This window comes from Mustela nivalis (assembly GCF_964662115.1).
Source record: "Mustela nivalis genome assembly, chromosome: 19".
Lineage (NCBI taxonomy): Eukaryota > Metazoa > Chordata > Mammalia > Carnivora > Mustelidae > Mustela > Mustela nivalis.
In genome coordinates this window covers 13,895,152-13,916,762 of record NC_139038.1, presented here as the reverse complement: position 1 = coordinate 13,916,762, position 21,611 = coordinate 13,895,152, and the positions used below count along the sequence as shown (strand labels likewise).

Sequence of the window (21,611 nt, the reverse complement as noted above, 5' to 3'; positions counted from 1 at the left end):
ATTTCCCTTATCTATGGAATTTAAAAACAAACAAAATAAGCTACAGAGAACAGACTGGGACCTGCGAGAGGCAGGTGGGTGGGGAGTAGGCCAAACAGATGAAAGGAGTCAAGAGGAAGAAATTTCCAGGTATAAAATAAGTACGTCCTAGGGACATCGTGTACAGCATGGTCACTCCAGTTAATAATACAGTATTACACCTGTGAAAGTTAACAAAGACAGTAGAACTCAAAGGTTTTCATGACAAGAAAAAACAACCTGTAACTATGTGCACTGACCAACGTTAACTAAACCTGTGGTCATTCCACAATGTCTCTAAACATCAAATCGTTACAAGCTTGTATGTCAATTACGTTCCAATACTACTACTACTAATAATAATAATTCTGGATGTGGTAAAAAACACTACATGATCAAACTATTCTATCCCTGGCCTCCTTTGGAGACCTACTTCATACAGCCCCTCCACCTCCCTTTTCCAGTGCGGAATGGGTGTTCTCTTGACCTGCCACACAGCTGTCACCCTGAAATGTTACCCTGGAGCATCCTTTCATCAGTGTCCTGGGATCTGTCTTTTGTATGGTCCTGTTTGAGTTCCCTGTTTCTTCAATGCTGTTATCATTCTCTTTCTTACTTTACTCCCTTGTTTTACTGGAGCATATCCTGAAGCAGCTTCCTGAAAACAGATGCAGGGAAGGTACAACGGTGGAGAACCTACTTAAATGTAATATATTTACCTGTCCTGAGATTTTACATTTTTACATATTTTTTAATTTGAAGATCATGGGGCCTGGGTGGATCAGGTGGTTAAGCATCTGACTTTTGATTTCGGCTCAGGTCATGATCTCAGGGTCCAAGGACTGAGCCCCACTTTGGGGGCCTGTGCTCAGTGGGGAGTCTGCTTGAGGGTTCTCTCCCTCTTCCTCTTTTCCTCCCCTCTACCCCTGCCGATGTGGACTCTCTCTCTCTCTCTCTCTCAATAAATAAATAAATAATCTTTAAATAAATTAATTAAATAAAACAAAACCTAAAGATGTAACTAGCTTTATTAAACGACTCACAAATCAGGCAGCATGCCAGCTAGAAAACAGAGGGGTGCTCTGAGGAGTTGCACAAACATACTGACATTTGGTGATGTGGGTTTAATTCCTCTTTTCTTTCATCCCGTAGGCACGGGGTGGGCCCCCCTAACCTGAAAGCTCATGTCCTACCGTCCTGGGAAATCACGCTCCATCACTGGTCTCATGATTTTCTGCTCTCCGTGTTCCCTGGTCTCTTCCCCATATCCCTGTTAGTTATGCTGAACATGCTGAACTGATCCACTGCTTTAATTGTTCTCTCCTACTTTTCATTTTCTTGATCTGTCGGAGGTTTTCTCAGTGCTATCTTCCACTCTTCTGTTGACTTATTCCTACCTTATTTGTAACTCCCAGGGCTTCTTTTTGTATTCTCGGATTATTACTTTGCCATAGCACTTGGCTCCTGTTTTGTGAATAAAACAAGACATTCCATGATCTAACTAATTATAGTTCGAAAGTTTATAGTGTCTTCCTCCTCTAAATGCCTTTTCTACTGTTGTCACAGTCATTGTTGTTGTTGTTTTAAAAGAGTTTATTTATTTATTTGAGAGAGAGAGAGACACAGCGAGAGAGGGAACACAAGCAGGAGGAGTGGAGACAGAAGCAGGCTTCCTGCTGAGCAGGGAGCCCGATGCTGGGGTTCGGTCCCAGGACCCTGGGATCATGACCTGAGCCGAAGACAGACACTTAACCCACTGAGCCACCCAGGCGCCCCCAGTTGTAGCTGTTGTGAAGGACTTTTATAACCGAGACTGCTGGGATGTCCAGGGATCCTGGGTCGTTCTTCTTATTTTGGTGTGAGACAGCTGTGTGGGGACAAACAGAGTCTTACGACAGGCACACTCTACAAACAGTGAGCAGAGCTCAGACGTTTGGGGAGGGGGCCAATCATCCCGTCTATCAGCCCTTTCTTAGGCTGGCTGCTTCAAGAGTACATTCTCCCAAGTACTGATTTACGAGGGTGCGCAGCCCTGGAGGGGTAGCGACATTGAGGGTATCCGCCGATGACACCCAGTCTGACCATCTGTTCTAGGCTACGTCTTAGGAACTGAAGCCCAAAGTTTACCTTTTCCGGAGAGTCGATCGCCCATATTCTGCCCGGGGTGGTGTTGGGGAGAGAACGTGGGGTTACAGCTGCAGGCCTGCTCTTCACATCAACTTCTCAGCCGTCGGAAGCACTCAGAACCTCCAATGCCCAGATCTCTGGGGCTCTGAGGTGTGACTAGCCTGGATTCCTCATCTGTCCCCACCACAGGCAGGAGGTTGGGTCCCAGCCTCACCCGGTCCGCTCTCCGCCACCATCCGTCCCTCCTCTTTCCATCTCCCGAAATTTTGCAGGTGTTTCTTGCCGGCGGTCAGCCCCTACCCAGCCCGGTCATCCCTTACAGGTCAGCTCTCCCGTCCTTTACACCATCTTAGTACAGTTCCAGGAGGGGCCAGATAAAAGTTCAAGACACCGCGCTCATGTACGGAGCACGCTGCACTACGCACCCCCAGCCCCCAATACACCATGTTTTTATTTACCCCCAGCTCTGCTCCTGCGGTTCCCCTGCCTGGTCCGTTCCTATCCTCCGCCTTTTGCTCACTTTGCAACCCCTCATGACCTTCGAGACCAGGCTCAGCATCATCTCGCGTGGGAAGCTTCCCTGATCCTCCCCCACAGGCTGTGTAAACCTGTGGCTTGACACACACCACGTACAGCTCAGTGGGCCGACTCGCCCTGCCTAAACGTCTCCTCCCTCCCTGGAGAAGAAGCAGGAGGACTGTGTCTTCTCCAGGTCCTGCCTCCTGCACGGGGAACCACCCGGCACAACAGGCCCTCCTCCTCTGTGTCCGGCGGACCTACTTCCAGTAAGCTCCATGTTGGAAACATTGTCGTTCTCAAAGGCAGGCAACCAAAATATGGCTCTGTGTGTTTGCCAGCGTCCAAATAAGAAAGGCTAATCAGAGAGCACCGGGAAATGAAAACAGCCAGATGTGTTTGCGAGCAGAAGTCCAGGAGCACAAAACCCCTTCCAACAGGGGTGACGTGTGTTTTCCCAGTGATTCAAGATGAATATATGTTTATTAGGCAGAGAGAGATTTAGTGGGTTTCTCAGCTAATGCTGCAATTTTAAATCCATTTAAGATAATTTTCTTTATCTTGATTCTATTTTTCTCAGTAACCAGGATACGCAACTGATTTGTCCAAAACCCATTTGAAAAAGGAATAAAGCAGCCTAACCTCGGACACGCTCTCCACGGGGAGGAAAGAGACACGACAACTAACAGAAGACAAAGAACCCGTGAAGTCAACACGGTCACCGGCCCAGAAGACAGGTTTCCCTCCAGCGTCCTGCTTCTATGACTGATCCCTCTTCTCCACTTTCCAAGGAGAAAACAAATAATTCTTAAATCTGAGCCCACAGAACAAAGACCTTTCGTGAGGCAACCAAGACGCAAACAAACTGATTAAAAGAGAAAACTCTCAAGGGGTGGGGGGTGGGGGTTGGGTGAGCCTGGTGGTGGGTATGAAGGAGGGTGTGTGTTGCATGGACAATGAATTCTGGAACACTGAAAAGAAATTAAAAAAATACAAAATAAATAAAATAAATTTATAAAAAAACGTAAGACTCTCCAACAGAACAGTGGACGTTGAAACAACCACGGAACGCACTTTCTCACCCACCAGCGTGACACGGCGTTTTTGAAATGCCAGGACCCAGTTTGCGAAGGGTCAGGTAAGAGTCCCCCAAGAGTGCAGACGGCCACCAGCTTTCTGGAGGACAGAACCCCAACATCAATCTAGAGATTCCAGAAGTACCCCTGCAATATGGCCTGGGGATATTATACTTTCAGAAGATAAATACCAATTCACTGCAGACAAGGACGTGAGTGGGAAGATGCTCATCAAGCGGTTATTTATAACAACGACAAACTGACAATACCCTAAATTTCCGACGACAGAAATAATGATGCAAAACGGTCATAATGATGATCATCGTTAATCATAATTAATGACATCAGCAAGCACTCACGAAATCATATTAAATGAGAAAAGGGTACAAACAATGCATCACATGCTCATAATCTGTACAGAAAACTGACTCAAACACAAGATGCTAAGATTTGACTGACTGCCATCTCTAAGTAACGAGATCATGGCAAGTTTTGTGTTTTACTGAAGACTTTTTGTACTGGGGACTTCCCTGTGTATTTCTGGGTTACTTTTAAAAAAAATGTCAAGACTTCAGGGGCGCCTGGGTGGCTCAGTGGGTTAAGCCTCTGCCTTCGGCTCAGGTCATGATCTCAGGGTCCTCGGATCGAGCCCCGCATTGGGCTCTCTGCTCGGCAGGGAGCCTGCTTCCCCCCTCTCTCTGCCTGCCTCTCTGCCTACTTGTGATCTCTCTCTGCCAAATAAATAAAATCTTTTTTTAAAATGTCAAGACTTCATTTAGATAATACTTCATAATCCACAGGACTTGGTTTGTGGACTATGCAGGAGGCAGAGGAAGGCGGAAGCCCTGTGCTAGTGACAAAGGACATGAGACCCTGTCGCAGACTCGGGTCCCCACCCATCCTGGGAGACAGCGGGCCGCTCTGAATGACTAAATCACAACTTACTTGGTGGGACGATAATCCGGAATGGAACGATCCAGTGAAATTTTCTCACTGAGGTAGGAATTGTAGCCGTACTTCTCGTGAGGTCCCTTGGCTTTCTCCTCTTCAGCGGGGGAAAGGGTAGCAGGAAGGCCCCCTTTGCCCCGCCCGCCATAGCCTTCAATGAGCCCAAGGGACTTGGATAAGCCTAGAAAAAGGAAGGAAAGACAATTATTAGAAAGCCACCACATCAGGGTATGTCACTCAAATTCAGACACATGCTTTGACGGCAAGTCTCACATGACCTGTCACGGCTTATTACTTCTCGAACAGACAATCAAGGAATATGCCCCGAACGCATCTGTATCATTGAGAGGAAGGTCGGGGCAACAGAGAGTTCTGGGGCTACGTGTAACTCCCAGGTGGGAGCCTCTGCCTCCTCTGCAGAACGGAGTGGATGGGGTCTACAAAACCGAGAGACTCTACCCTGGGAAAAAGGCAGACCGAGAAGGACACAAGCAATAGGACAGATGCAGGGCTCCCGGCCGGGCCTGTTTTCCTTTCTCTGCGGGGCAGTGATGACCAGCCTCGGCACTCCACGAGCTACAGGCACGACCCAGAGAAAGAAGAGCCATCGCGGAGAACAGCCAAGCCAAGGTGCTCTGGCTTCGTCTGGACAGAGGACGACGCACAGACTGATTTTATCCCGAGTTTAAAGTGTACAACAACCTGACACATTTCTTTACCTAATGGTTTTATTTAAATTCCATCTAAATGGTGAAAGAAAATGCAGAATGTTTCAGAACACATCACAGAGGCGGGAGAACCCCACAAGGATGATAACCACGCCAAGTGGAGGGGGACGCCTCTGTAACGGGCCGCGCTGAGCAATGGCCTGTCCCCAGGACGGTGGCAGCTTTACACCTGCTGTCCCATCACACAATAAACAGCTTGATGAGCAATTGTGAAATCCAGGAGTTACGGCAGGTTTTACCTCTCAGCTAGGAAACGTCGGTTGTTAAGGGCTCTCACTCCCTTCCGTCATCACGAAGGCTCAGGCTACTCAGCACCGCTGTGGGCATGCACACACACACACACACACACGTGTGTACATGCACACACACGTGCACACACAGGTACACATGTGCACACAGGTGCATGTGCGTGCACACACACGTGCACACACACACACGTGCACGCCCAGGTGCACACACAACACGAGTGCACAGGTACATGTGCGTGCACAAACACGTGCACATGCACACACAGATGCACGCACACAGGCACGTATGCGTGCACACATGCATGCACAGGTGCACACACACGAGTGCACAGGTGCATGTGCGTGCACAAACACACATGCACACGCAGGTGCACACACAGGTACACAAGCGCGCACCACTTCATCCAAAGAAGTCCCACCCCTGCTCCTGGCAGGATGTACGCGGAGCAGAGATGTAAACCGTGCCCTCTGCTCCCATGAGGGGCAGCCCAGAGCACTGAGGACAATTCGAACCTCCCAGAAAGGCACCCCGCAAACCTGTCAGAGGCCAACGAATCTGCTCCCGTCACAGAACGGCGCTCTGTCACACAGTGGCAAGACGTGCCTGCTTCTCTGGAAACAGAAATGCGTCTTCTGTGACATCAAGATCAAAAAGCGAAGGTCCAGCAAGCGGCTCAGAGTTGGCCACAGGTGAACATCATTTTCCTGCCAAAGAATCATTCCCACTGGCCGCTGGGAGCTTCAGGAGCCCTGACCTCTATGCTGCCGGCCATCATCCCGACAGAGCACCCTCGGCTGGGCAGTCAGGTCATTCCAGCACTGCCCACTTGCTTCTCGGGCACCGAGTTCCCATCCCGCGTCAATGTGCCACCGACATGCCAGTCACGCCGCCTTCGCCATGCTCCCAGATCGGTAAGAACGCCTCCCTGTCCAGTGCAAACGCCTGCGCTGGGTGCTGAAATCACTTGTCATCGGACATTCCTAGTAGGAACGTAAGTCAGGGCAGTGACTCTGGAAAACAGTTCGGTAGCTCTTCAAAATGCCAAGTGTCATTTTACCATATGACCCAGCAACTCCACTCCCGGGTGGACACCCAAGAGAAGTTCTGCCCACACAGAACCCTGGACAGAAACGTTTGTAGGAGCATTATTTGTATTAGCTGAGCGTCTGTCAACTGACGAATCAATAAACAGAATGTAAAAACATACTGTGGGACATTATTTAGCAAAATAAAAAGGAAAGAAGTAGTGATATACACCAGGATGTGGTGAACCTTGAAAACAAGACGCCAAGCACACCACGCTGGTCAGAAAAGACCACATACTGTACAATTCGATCTATACGAAACGTACACAACAGGCACATTCCCGGAGACAGAAAGTAGATCAGTGTCTGTTTCGGGCTGAGGGGACTGGGGCAGGCCATGGGGAGTGGCTGCGGGTGTGTGGGGGGTGCCTTTTTGGATGGTGACCATGTCCTGGAGTTAGACTGCAGCAATTTGTGCAGAAACCTGGGAATATACTAAAGAGGAAAGTGTTTCAAGTTCTTGTAAAATCAGAACAATGCAGTCCTAGAATACAATTCTTAGTACCATTTTTCATGAAGGAAGAAACCCACCAAGGCCAAAGTCATCATGCAGCCCTTACTCCCTTGAGGTCAGACTTTTACCGGGGACACGTGGCTGCAGCCCAGAGAAGGAAAGGACGAGGTCTGCGGCAATGACAGCCGCCACTCACAGAAGAGCGACCCTGCGCGCCGGGACCCCGCTGGCTGCTTTACACGACGTGCGCTACTGTTTTATCGAGTCTCCCGCCACACCTCATGAGGAAGGCATTATTTTGATCTCTGCCAAATGAGGACACTGGCCTGAGAATGTCGTCACTTGGTCAACGCTCCACAGCCGGTAAAGGAAGGCCGGCCGGGATTCCGGGTACAGTTAGAGGCACAAAGGAGGAGAAAACCTCGCCTCTGTGACACCCGAGGAGACCGATTCCAGGGCTCTTCCAGAGAGGACACGGGCCTCATTTTAAGGCAGTGCTGAGACTGACCGAAAGGAGAAGAGAGACCGGAGAAGTATTTAAGAGACACTGTCACAAGGCAGAGACAGACAGGTAGGAGAGAAGGAAGCAGTAAGCGAGCCCGGCTCCCAGCGTGAGGACCAGCTGGGGACACCAGCCCCAGAGACGGCACATTCAGAAGCGAGTTTGATGATGAGTTCCACTCCGCACAGGTGGTCTGTCTACAGGACAGACCTGGGACATTCTGACGGAGTCGTGGTCTAGTGCGAAGCTGAAACACGTGGGAATGGAAGTTAAGATGGAGGACAAAGCTCAGGAGACGAGGCAGGAAGCCAGAGCCCGGCAGGGGCTACAGCCCTGATGGAAGCAGGGCTGCTGGGCTGGGGGCAGGGGTCGAGCAGCAAAAAGGAGAAAGAAAGATGATGCTTCCGCATTTCAACGTATTTAGAGCAGGAACTGCATCCTCTGAAACTCAGATCTTCTCCACAGGGCATCCCACTGAAGCTACCCTTGAAACCCAAGACTTCAAGGACCGGAGAAATAGCTCAGTATGAACCAAGTGGTTAAGCTCCTCGCTTGTCCTCATAGACCCAATCAACCGCCCTCTCTCCACCTGCTAATGGTCACTGCTTAGGGCTTAATTTCTCTAATGGTTTTATATCCATTTCTGTATTAAACCAGCAAGGCTGATGTTACCAGGATCACTTTAGAGATAACGAAGTGAGGAGGCTCAGGAGGCTTAATTACGTGACCTTCCAAAAGTAACAGAAATGGAAGAAGATGTCTCCACCCGCCCCAGCCTCCAATACACAAACAAATGTTCAATCCAGGAAGTTCTTTAGGAATTTTCGGTGATGACAGTGGTAAGTTGATGGTAGTGAACGCATTAAGAGGATACCGTGCAGCAGTGAAAATGGTTAGCTTGCCAGGAAACAGACGACTCTCCGAGACACGCTGTCAAGGGGAAAGCAAGCATTAATGCGTATAATGCCATTTATACAAAGTCTCAAAGGCTAATTAAAACATAGGTCAGAAGTTTAAATTCATGGAAACCAGAAACTGCAAAAAAAAGACTAGATCATCACTGGGGAAGACACGCTGGGACTTCAAAGGTCCTGGTACTGCTCCACTGGAAAGCCGGGAGGATTCACTCATTCATTTCTATAATAATTCGTTGTAGAATTATTCTCCGACATGTATGTGATCTATATAATGGATGCCATTTTGCATAATAAAAAAAGATCACGCACAGACTACTGACAGTAGTTCCTCCTTGTCTTGTGCACTTTTGCTCACCCACCTGGAGTTTCCCTTTTTCTCACTAGTCACAAACTCACCCTTCCATGCTGTTCTTGCCAGCACGGGGCCCACGGGTCAAGGCGGGAAACCACTGGAATGGGACATGACTGATCTTCAAGCCAACAGAGCGGCTTCTGAGCCTTCCTCTCATTTCATCTGTTTGGTTTGGTTTTAGCGCATCTTTTTCTTCCCTTAATGACAAAGGCCTTCTTTTGGCCATTAAATGCCGTCTCCGCGCTAAATTGCATCTCAGCTGTGTTTACCCAGCATCTTCCGTGGGCAGCCTCTCCACGGGAGGCAGAAGGGCCAGGGAAGGGATTCATTTTAAAATGGCAGCGGAGGGGTGCCTGGGTGGCTCGGACGGTTAACCATCTGCCTTCCGCTCAGGTCGTGATCTCCAGGTCCTGGGCTCGAGGCCCGTGTCGGGCTCCCTGCTCCGCGGGGAGCCTGCTTCTCCCTCTCCCTCTCCTCCTGCTTTTGCTCTCTCTCACACTCTCGCTATCTCTCTGTCTCAAATGAATAAATAAAAATCTTTAAAAAAAAATAAAATGGATAGGAATGAAGACTAGGAATGCACACCGAATGCCACCATGAACACAAAGGGAATGGCGGTTCCCAGGGCTATTTTTCTTCCCTTTCTGGGGCATTATTTCTTCCATTATGAAAGGCACCCACTTAGCAGCCCCCAAAAAGATCACTCTTCACAGTGCGATGTGACAACTATGAATTATGTATTTTGTGGTCCATGTGCTCCCATTTTCCCCCCAATTGAATCTGCCAGAAAGGTTCAACAAAGCAGCAAAAATTTTCACTGGCATTTTAATGTGCTCACTTAGCAGGCCCCTGAAACTACTGGCAAAGATAAATAAGAATTCAAGATCACCAACAAGGCTCAAGCTGATCTTCTACTTAGCCAGGAAAAGTCACCCCTGGGGCCAGCTGGGATGACTCCACATACCCGGAACCTTCTCTTCTGGAAGTGCCTCTGCAGTCTGGCCAGAAGCAACCGAAGCCACTGCCAACCAAAATGCACATACGGGCATGAACGTCCCAACTGGCAAAGGGAAGAAGAAGAAGGAACAGGAGGAGGAGGAGGAGAAAAGAGGGAAAGAGGGGTGGTGCCCGGCACTCAGTCTAGAAAGACTCATCATTCTCTCCTTCAGGCACGGCCTTCCGAGTTATTCAGCTAAAGACCGCAGAGCCGAGGGGGATCTAGGAGGCAAGATGCTGAAGAGGAAGGAACAAGGACAAAGTGAGCTCGTCATCCCACAGAACCTCGACTGAGTAGTCGTCATGTTGCTCCCCACACCCACTGCCACCCTGCCCTCCTGCTTCCCATCCCAGGAGACAGACCTACAGAGGTAGCATCAGTGGCTTCCATCGGTGGACGGGCGGAGAGAGAAGTTGGGGTGTGTCCTCTCCCAACTCCCTCCCAACGGGGCAGCCGTTGGGTCGCCTGCTCTATGCCACTGTTGCTACAAGACATCCCTCTCTTAGGGTTCACCTGGGGTTACAGCTAGCCCTGTGTTCCGTCAACGGCTCCCCCCTCCCCCTTCCGTCCCTGGTATGCCACCTGCCTCCTCCTCTTTTGTGAGCCGCAGCGGAGTCACCATCCCTCGTCATTCTTGCTGATTTCTTGACCTCGGTAACTATTTTTGCTAGCCTCTCTTCCATCACCTCTTCTGGGTATGCCACCTGTTTCCTGCTGGCATCCTAACACACACAGCATCCCACCGAGCCCCTGGGGATGACTCTTCCCAGGGTGCCACGTCTACACCCTCCCCTGAAGGGTAGGGGTGTGGTCAACCCAGTGCCCGATACATAGGAAGGTCTTCACAACTGCTGAACATGTGGACGAGCAGAGAGAGGTCTGAGATCGACTCAGAGCCTCTACAACAAAGTTGATGTTGAGAAAGAACACGAAATACCCATGAGATAAATGTCTACTACGAGAAGAGCGATGCAAACAACATATGCTCGTTGTAGTTACAGTCATAAAGAAGAGAGTCTACACCAAGGAATGTCACAGGGAAATCAAGCCTGAAAAAGGCCACTTGGTTTGGCCACGGAAAGGGCCCTGGTGCCCTTAAAGACCGCCATGCCCATGAATATAGGCAACCCCCAAGGCAGAAAAGAAAAGAGGTGGGAAGCAAGCTCCCTCCTTGGTCAGGATCCCAAAGCTGGAGCATGTCGAGGGTCCCGTGTTACAAGCAATAACCCACCAGAATACATAATGTAAAAAAAAAAAAAAAGTGGTATTTATAAAAGTAACAAATGTTGCAGAATATCTAGAAAGAACTTTAATAGGGAGAAAGTTATAAAATTCTACTGGAGGGAATAAAATGAGACCTACTGAGCTTAGCAGAGAGAGACATTTTTGAAGGTTCGGCCACAAAGACACAACATCCCCTCTTTAATGGACAGGTTAAACAGAACTCCATATGAGATTTCTATTTTTTTTTTTCAGGAACATAATAAAAATTCTAAAATCACCCCAGAAGAACACAGAGGCCAGAAAATAGATTAAAAAAAAAAAAAAAAAAGAGGAATCATGGGGCAGGTTGCGGTCTCCAATACTAAGTTCGAGAATAAAGGAGTAATAACGCAACAGGTGTGGTCCCTGCGAGGAAATCCCACATCCACGCCGGGAAGCGAGGCTCTACTGCATTGTCTTCCTCAAACAGTCATCCAGTTCTCGAACACGAAGTCACCGACATAACCGCCACTTTTGAAATTTGAGAAAGCCCTTCTAGTCCAGTTGGCTCGACAACCAACTTGTGGATAACAAAGAAGCTTCGTGCACCTGGCACAGAGCCGGGGGGTCCCCGGGGGCACATCTCTGATGGCCCCGCAGCGAGACCCCATCACTCGGCCCGTGTCTGTCTCTGGCTGGGCCCAAGCTCCCGGGCTCCATGGCGGCAGTGGAGATAACGGATCACAGCTGTAAATCACGGCCGCGCGGCCTTCCCACCTCCCTCCGTACAACAGGACATAATTTTCTCCAGGGTTACAGTTTAAACTTATGGGTTTACAGATAACCGGCATCATTCTTCTAGAAATAGGGACGGCGCTTACAACCGACACACAAACTCCGGGACAGATAGAGGTCGTGGTGAGAGGCAGCCTGGCGTCTTGTCAACTCACGAAGCTTCTCATCATCCGGGCGGCCGCAGCCCCCGCATGTGCGAGCGCACGCGCGCGCACACACACACACACACACACACACACACCCCAGCCCACGAGGCCGGCATGTCCCGAGGCCCAGCGGGGTGAGCGTGTGTTACGGGGTCTCTGCAGAGGCCTGACGCCTCCTGAAGGTCCCAGAGTCTCAGGGAGACCCTCCACGAAGCTCAAGTTGTCAAACGTATAGACAGTCAGGAAGTGGCGGCCATAAACGTAAGAGTGAGCTGTCATTCCCAGCCCCGGATTCCCAGCCTGCACCTCAGCAGGGAGGACTCTGCAGAAGTGAGCGAAGAGGGGCCGGCCGGGAAGAGCCTCCACCACGAGCTGGGAAACTATCCCCGGAAAGCTCTGATAATGAAGACAGTGAGACAACAGAACAATAAATGACAGGCACATCAGTGAACAGAAAAGGTAGGCTGGGGGCCCGTGTTAGGCATTTCTACGGCTCAGGTCATGATTCCGAGGTCCTGGGATCAGAGCCCATGTCGGGCTTCCTGCTCAGCGGGGAGTCTGCTTCTCCCTCTCCCTCTGCCTCCCACCACCCATTCTCTCTCTCTCTCTGTCGAATAAATAAAATCTTTAAAAAAAAATGAAAAAGGAAAGCCAGCCCGGAAGTATTGCCAAAAGAAGATAGCCCCATGTTGGACACAATCATTAGTGATCATTAGTTAAGCTGGCAAATGTTTGCTAGATGCAAAGCGCTATACTAAGCACTTTAATCATTATTATACAGTATTTATGTTAAACAAATATGCCAACTATATCTGTGCTATATGTACATATTTTTGTTAATTCCTGTAATTTACATAGACGTGTTTTTTCTAATTCATTACCCCAGTGACTCCTGGGGCTCGCTCATCTGTATCTTGACTCTGGTGCTTCTCTGCATCTCTTCCAGCGCCTGGATTCAAGCTCAAGTCCTCTTTCTTGAGCGATTACCGTCAGCCCGAACCACGCTTTAGAGTGACCGGGAAACAGGGAAGTCTGATCACTGCCTACTTAAGATTCATCAGCGCACAACTGCCATTCTAGAAAAAAAATCCAAGATCGTCATGTGATGTCCAAAGCCACTCACTCGTGGGCCCTCCCCAGCCTCATCCACCACATGCCTTATTTTAGCCATCGCCTTCTTCCGATGCTTCTAAAGTCACTGCCCCTTTGTGCCTCTGCGAGTCATCCTTGCTGCTCGACACAGTCCCACAGACCCTTTCTGAACACCGCCCTACCCAGAAAGTCAGACGCTGCTCCCAGGTGGAAATCACAACCACAGCATTGTTCCTGTCATGTCATTCCACGTCCTCCATATAACGAAGTCATCACTGTAACTGTTTATGCTGTGTTTGCCCCCCTTCCTGTGCACAGGAAGGCCTCTCTGTGTCTTACACCTGGTCTGCACCTAGGAAGCGCTTCACACGCATTGCACAGAGGAAGGAACAGCCAGATGAGAAAGGCATTGGATAAACGGCAGAGTAAGTGAATGGGTGCATTGCAAGCCGGGCCGGCCCGCTGTTACCCGGTTCTAGGGCTGATGCGGACATCTCCTGGGATGCATCAGCAACCGGTAAGCACCGCTTCATAAACTCATACCGCATCATTATAAAATCCCTGGTTCATATATTAGTACGATGAACTTGACATTTGTTGACATCAGCATTATAATGATTCTGACATTTTCGGTCCTGTATCCTCAGTGCTTCCCAGATACGATGTCCAAAGGTTACGTGAGTCTTAATATCCAGAATGAGCTCACAGAGTTCAACTATGTCAGCTGCTTCTTGGTGCAAAGGAACTGAATGCATTGTTGCCTATGTCAAAAGGCAACAGCATACCTGGGGCCCAACACAGAATCCTGAATTGGAAGGAAGGAAAATTCAACTGTTTCTCCACATCCCATCCAGCGCCAGAACTCTAGAGAGATGAGCCGTGTTTCTACTATCTTCCTCTCAGAATAAAGAACTCGCCGCCCAACACAGCAGGTCATCCCTGGTTCATCTGTCGTGCATATGATTATGCTCTCATGTCCCTGTCAATATTGCTGCATTAGCATGACCTGATCCATCATTTTTTCCAGGCTAACCATAGCCACCCCTTCAGTCATCTCTGTATACCCACGTTTGCCAGTTTTCCATGATTTCTTAGTCTGCTCAGGCAGCTACAACAAGATACTGTACATCAAGAGACCTAAACAAAAGAGATCTATTTCTCCATTTGGGAGGCTGGGGAGTCCCAAAGTAAGGCACTGGCATATTTGGTCGTTGGGGAGGGCTCTCTCTTTGGCTTGCTGACGACCGCCATCTTGCTGTGCCCTCACACAGTGGAGCAGGAGCAAGCTCTGGGGTCTTCCTCTTCTTGTCAGGGTACCAGTGCCACCATGGGGACACCACTCCCTTAACCTCATCAGAACCTACCTACCTCCCGAAGCCCCCACCTCCTAATTCTATCACGTTAGAGGTTAGGGCTGTAATGGGCGAATTTGGCGCAGGCGATTCATGCATGTACTCAATAACTCATGGTCATCCTCTGCCGGATTCTGTCCTAGACGACAAAATGATGACTAATAGGGTCTTTGGATGTGGGCTCCCCCCGGGAGCCCAGAATACTAGAAGTACATTTTTGCCCATTAACCAAACTGTTCATGCAGCATTTGCAATTCCAAGAGATATGAATCATTGTTATGTGCTTGAAGTGCCTTTGGAACAAACTGTCCATAAATTTTCAAACTGCAGTTTTATACAAAATGACATATCGTACATGAATTATGAACTTTAGACTTCCCGGAATCTTTCTACATAGATTATTTAATTTGATCCTCAGAACAGCCCCATCCACATTCAGCAGTTAAGAAAAGGAGGCTCCATGAGGCTTCTGAACGGTCCTAAGATCACTGAAAACAGTCCACAGTAGATCTAGAACCTGGGTCAATGTGTTTCGGGTTGCCAAGCACATCCTCAGGAAACGCCCTCTCTGACTTCACGCTGTGATGAAGAGAACCAAATAAGGCCTGAATCTCACTCCCAGTGCCAAACAAACATTGGCACAAACATCCCCCCCCATGTGTGGAGGTGATAAACGCATGCTTCTGGCCTGGCCCAGGCTCTAGCAGATGCGTGCCTGAGTGTGTAAATGAAAAACGTATTCCTAATAAAATAAAGAAAAGAAGAGCTTGGCAATCACTGAGACTGCTCGGAGCAGAGGGATGAAAGATGCTGGCTGCACAGGTTAATTGTGTCACTTAGCCTCACATCACTTACAAAACGACACAAGGGGAAAGAAAGCTGACCTAGGGCCATACGCTGAATTGGAGAGAGTCCCCTGCCGTGACCTATGAAATTCGCCGTGTCAAGCACACGCCAGGCACTGCAGACCGTGCCATTTGCCATACTTGTTCAGCATCTGCCCATCTTGACCGCTTTCAGAGAAAATTCCCACTCCCCCCTTCTCACGCCCTGAACCCTCCTCTTAGGTTTTATACCTAATGAGAGGGATTAAAAAGAAGGGACAGAAGCATCTAAGTTTTCTTTTTTTTTAACATTTTATTTATTTGAGAGAGAGAGAGAGAGGGCAAGAGAGAGCATGGGTGGAGGAGGGTCAGAGGGAAAGGGAGAAGCCGACTCCCCACTGAGCAGGCTCGATCCCAGGATTCTGGGTCATGATCAGAGCTGAAGGCAGACGTTTAACCAACTGAGTCAGTCACCCAGGAACCCCCAAAAGCATATAAGTTTTAAACAGCACACATACAGTTCCACAGGTTTTTGAGTGCCAACACCTATGGTCACGTCAACGAGGGTAATTATGAAATCAGAAGAGGGATAAGGAAGGAGTAAGACAACACAAAAGTGAACCACATTAGGAAAATCTTGCTATCTCTTTAACGCCTCAAAACCATCGGCATCACCTTCCTTTAACACACACACAGCATTGCCACCACCATGATCGCCATTAATGTCACCATCATCCTCACAACCACCACCATCACCACCATCATCATCACCATCAACATCATCACCACCACCATCGCCATCACGCCATCATCACCGCCACCACCATCATTCTCACCACCATCACCAACACCAGTACCACTACCACCATCATCATCATCACCACCATCACCATCACTACCAACACCGCCGTCAATACCACCATCACCACCATCACCTCCATCACAACACCATTACCACCATCACCACCACTGTCAACACTGTTACCGTCACCTCAACATCACCACCACCACCACCATCATGACCATCTCTAATTAGTTATTAGAAACTGGAAGCAAAAAAAATACCTATTCTCAAAGAGCCAGTCAGAAGCACCACAAGTTTATGGGGTGCCTGGGTGGCTCAGTGGGTTAAAACCTCTGCCTTTGGCTCAGGTCATGATGTCAGGGTCCTGGGATCGAGCCCCGCATCAGGGTCTCTGCTTAACAGGGAGCCTGCTTCCTCCTCTCTCTCTCTCTCTCTCTCTCCCTGTCTGCCTCTCTGCCTACTTGTGATATCTGTCTGTCAAATAAATAAATAAAATCTTTTAAAAAAAAAAAAGCACCACAAGTTTAAAAACAAATACCCAGTTCCTCATAAAAAGACCCCATTGACTAACGATCCTATTAAAGTATAAGTAAACTCCACCTTTAAGTATTTCTCCAAGGCGCTACGTGAGATTTTGTTCAGCAAATACACAGTTTCCGCCCTCCAATTCCCTGGGAAGAGTATACATCCCCATCCCGCTAACGTAGGGTCTGATAATTTTGCTGCGTAGAGGGTACTTCCTCACTCTTAATTTTGGGCTTGGCCATTAGACTTGCTTTGGTCAACAAGATGCTAGCAAGTGCAACATGAGAAGAGCCTTAATGAGCTTAGACTGTTGGCCTTGGCCTCTTCAACTGGTACCAACACGAAAACCTGCTTTGGGCGCTCACGGCTCCAAGGAGGGGGAGAGTCTCATGGACGAGCTGGATCCAGTTTGCAGCTTAGAACCCAGCCCAGCTAAACTCGGGCCACATCAGCTTCTGAAGACACACGAGAGAAACAGAACCCAGCCCAGCTAAACTCGGGCCACATCAGCTTCTCTGAAGACACACGAGAGAAACTTAGAACCCAGCCCAGCTAAACTCGGGCCACATCAGCTTCTCTGAAGACACACGAGAGAAACTTAGAACCCAGCCCAGCTAAACTCGGGCCACATCAGCTTCTGAAGACACACGAGAGAAACTTAGAACCCAGCCCAGCTAAACTCGGGCCACATCAGCTTCTGAAGACACACGAGAGAAACTTAGAACCCAGCCCAGCTAAACTCGGGCCACATCAGCTTCTCTGAAGACACACGAGAGAAACTTAGAACCCAGCCCAGCTAAACTCGGGCCACATCAGCTTCTCTGAAGACACACGAGAGAAACTTAGAACCCAGCCCAGCTAAACTCGGGCCACATCAGCTTCTCTGAAGACACACGAGAGAAACTTAGAACCCAGCCCAGCTAAACTCGGGCCACATCAGCTTCTGAAGACACACGAGAGAAACTTAGAACCCAGCCCAGCTAAACTCGGGCCACATCAGCTTCTGAAGACACACGAGAGAAACTTAGAACCCAGCCCAGCTAAATTCGGGCCACATCAGCTTCTGAAGACACACGAGAGAAACTTAGAACCCAGCCCAGCTAAACTCGGGCCACATCAGCTTCTGAAGACACACGAGAGAAACTTAGAACCCAGCCCAGCTAAACTCGGGCCACATCAGCTTCTGAAGACACACGAGAGAAACTTAGAACCCAGCCCAGCTAAACTCGGGCCACATCAGCTTCTGAAGACACACGAGAGAAACAGAGGCTCCAAGAATAGCTCACTTACTTTTTTTTTTTTTTAAACCTAAGCAATGAGGGATTTTGGACATCAGGGCCATTCAGTAAGATAGAAAACAGGGGGAGGAAAAGATCTGTGGGTATGAGTGTGTTTGATCAGACTCAAGTTCGGTTGGGTGGGACATAAGGAACTGGACATGCCCATGAGACATCCAAGTGGAGATGTCAAGCATATGACAGAGGATGAGGTCAGTTTTGGAAATACGAAATTGGCGTTGACCAGTATCCAAAGGGGACTGAAAGACACATTCTTTGAGGAGTCACCTAGGCAACGGAGATACGCAGAGAACGAGGAAGGCGGCACACTTGGCCCTGGGCGTACCACCAACCAGGAGCCATTACAAGCAAACTGAGAGGAAATGGAGACAGCAAGCCTAGACATGGAGTATTTTGGGAACTATCCCATGGATGTGGTCCTGCCAAGGTGCCAGCAACTCCTGCAGGACCAGCTTCAGGGAACCAAAACCCGGAGGAGGCTTGCGAGAGAACGAGAGTGAATGTAAGAGGTCAGCTGGTACGGGTAACACTTCCAAGGAGCTGCTATAAGAAGGAGCCGAGAAATGCAAAGCAGCTTCTATTCTAGGGATCAGTATGGAAAACAGCTACATGAACAGAAAAATAAATAATTAAATAAAGCTCGGCACACTCGGGCTGCGGTTCTACCAATCCTAGACCCTTTCTGCCCCAGTGGGACGATGGCCTCCCACGAATTCCTGCCACAAAACTCACATGTGTAAAATGGGGACGGAAAAGCATCTGAGACCCCGTGTCGTCTCAGATTCCATGCTCCTCTCTCGGCAGCCCCGGTGTGAAAACATATGTGACAGAATGAGGACACAAGCAAGAAAGCTCATCCATCAGTAAACGAAAAACGTGGAATAACCTGGTGGCTTCTTCTGGAACTCAGATTTTCTAAGGTCTTTGTTCCGGGGGTTCTGTGGCTCTGTGTGACCTGTACAGGGGACACACAGGTGTTCTCATCCCCTGACAGAAACCGCAGAGCACTGTGGCATCATGGCAAACCAGAGGAAGGGAAGCAAGAGGCCAAACTCTTTATGTGGGTGGGCCCAGATACAGCAACATAGGTACTAGCTTAGAATTTATCCCTCCATGTACAAGTGGCAAAATCCAATTTCTTAATGAGTCAATAAATTCAGCAATGCAAAATGCCCCCCCAAATATGAATCCACGAAACCCAGATTCTTAGGCTCATCCAAAGCCTCTTTGGTCCTTGACCCAATGCAATGTATGTCCTCCACGCTGCTGCCGGGATGAGGCGCAGCCTCAGAACAAACACCTCCGGAGGTTCATACTCCCTCACGAGCCTCCATCCAGGCCACTCCATTGGGTTCACGTTCAATGTTCCTAAATACAGCCAACGTCAGCCTCATCGTTCTACCTTCCCTCACACTGGTCTTAATTCTGCCTGGGAACACACAGAAGCAGCTGGCCGTCTCTGAGCTCCAGAGCTTTCGATGTTGCCACCATCCCCGGAGCACAAGACATCTGTGACCAGGACAAGTTGCTCCACCTTCTCTCCTTCCGGTTCACCTCACCTCACACACCTCATTCTTCCCTATGATGTTGGTCTCTTGCCTTGCTGCAGTTCCCCGATGAGGCAAACGAGAAGCAGGCCGAGTAGGGCTAGTGTTCCAGGGGGAACCACACAGCCCTGGCTCCCACCGCGGGGAACAGCCTCTACCTGGAGGCCCTGATGGACCAGATGGAACCATTTGGACCCTTCACTAGACAGACACTGAGCGGATACAAGAGACCAGAAGAAAACACACATTCCCATGCCCCGGTTGCTCTCCAGCTCTTAGGGAGGAGAATCTGGAAGCCTTTGCGGGAATGAATGACCTACAAGGCCTGAGCTTCGTTAAGAGGCTCCAACACGGAAATGCCAGTTTCTGTTCCCAAAGGGCTGCCGTGAACGTACACACACTTTCTGCCGTCCGGGCTACCCTACCCAGCATGTGTTTGTTCACCTCGGCCCAGGGCTGGACCATTCAGGAGGTGTGAGGCAAGCACATCTGCCCAGATGTGCAGGTGCGGGCGGCAACCCCAGCCCTTCCTCCCTCCGGAGGGCCAGCAGGAGACGCTCACGCTACCTGCTGCTCATTTAACTTGGTACCGCGAAGCCCTTTCGCTTGGGACGCACTTACTCATCCTGTTCCTCCTTGCAAAACTAACAGTGATAATCGAAGCAGACATCGGGGTTGGGGAGAACAAGAACCGGGACACGATGAGAAAAAACATGGATCGATACCAGCCCGGCTCCCAGCCTGAGGCAGGTGTGCGTGGGGAGGGACAGCTGGAAGGGAGCGTGCACAAGTGGTCTCACGGGCGGTGCACCAGCTCCCACCTGGGGGGCTCCAGGGACCACAATCAGGGACCCAGCACATGCTGTCGTCCCTCCGTTTTTGATCGAGGTGTCCTCTTCCTCGGTCCCACATGGCCTGCCAGGCTCTCGGCCTCCCTGGCTTCTGCTCTGGTTCCAGCCGCAGACCATGAGAGACGTCGGCAGTCCCTCGGCAGACTTCCGGCTGCCGCCCCAGGTACAGCTTCTGCACCTTCCAGGTCATCCTTCTACTTCCCCACTGTCTCCAAGCCGGAATCTCAGGGTTCCAGGCTTAGGGGATGCCCCACACTCAGTCCTATAACAATAATCACAGTGGCCGGTTTCTCCTTTCTCTTGGTCTTAAACCCCCGGAGCCTTAGTTTCCTATTCTGAAGAGGAGGAATACCGACTTACCAGATCATACAACAGAGCACACACCAAAAGGACAGAAAGTACAGTATCTGGTGGACAGCAGGCGCTCAGATCATAAGGGCTCTCTCATGCATCCCCCAAGAGACGTGAGGTGGTGTGGTCATTTTCTAAAACAGTTTAGCAGCTCCTGGAAACTTTAACACAAGAGTTGCCATGTGACCTGTCAATTCCCCTGCTAGATATGCAATGTATATCCACACGGAACCTTGGACCCACATGTCCACAGAAGCACTAGTCCCAGTGGCCAAAGAGTGGAGAGCACCCCCATGCCCGTCAATTGTGGAACACTTGAATAAGGGTGGCGCATCTGCAGAGTGGAATACTATGCAGCTGTGAAAAGGAATGAAGTCAGGTCACACGCTACAGTGTGGATGGACCCGAAAACGTTGTGCTAATTCAAACCCAGACAAAACATCAAAGATACTGTATGATGACATATGTATGAAATCCCCAGAAGAGGCAACCGCACAGAGACAAAAAAGAAAATACAAGGGAGGTTGCCAGGGGCCAGGGTGCGCTGGGTAGTGACTGCTAACGATCATGGGGTTTCTTTTTTCTTTTTTTTAATTTTATTTATTTATTTGACAGACTGAGATCACAGGTAGGCAGAGAGGCAGGCAGAGAGAGAGAGGAGGAAGCAGGCTTCCTGCTGAACAGAGAGCCCAATGTGGGGCTCGATCCCAGGGATCATGACCCGAGCCAAAGGCAGAGGCTTTAACCCACTGAGCCACCCAGGCACCCCATGATCATGGGGTTTCTTGGGGACTGATGAAATACTCTAGAATTACATACCGGTCATTTGCACAGAGTGAATTTTATGGTATGC

General features: G+C 49.5%; 1 protein-coding gene across 1 annotated transcript in view; it reads right to left on the bottom strand.

The window, feature by feature from the left end:
• GALNT17 (polypeptide N-acetylgalactosaminyltransferase 17) overlaps positions 1-21,611 on the bottom strand; it is a 415,760-nt gene that overhangs the window by 256,179 nt on the left and 137,970 nt on the right. Inside the window, exon 2 of the mRNA XM_082714352.1 lies at positions 4,683-4,866. Coding sequence (XP_082570478.1) covers positions 4,683-4,866 — 184 coding nt within the window. The remainder of the gene's footprint in view (positions 1-4,682; positions 4,867-21,611) is intronic.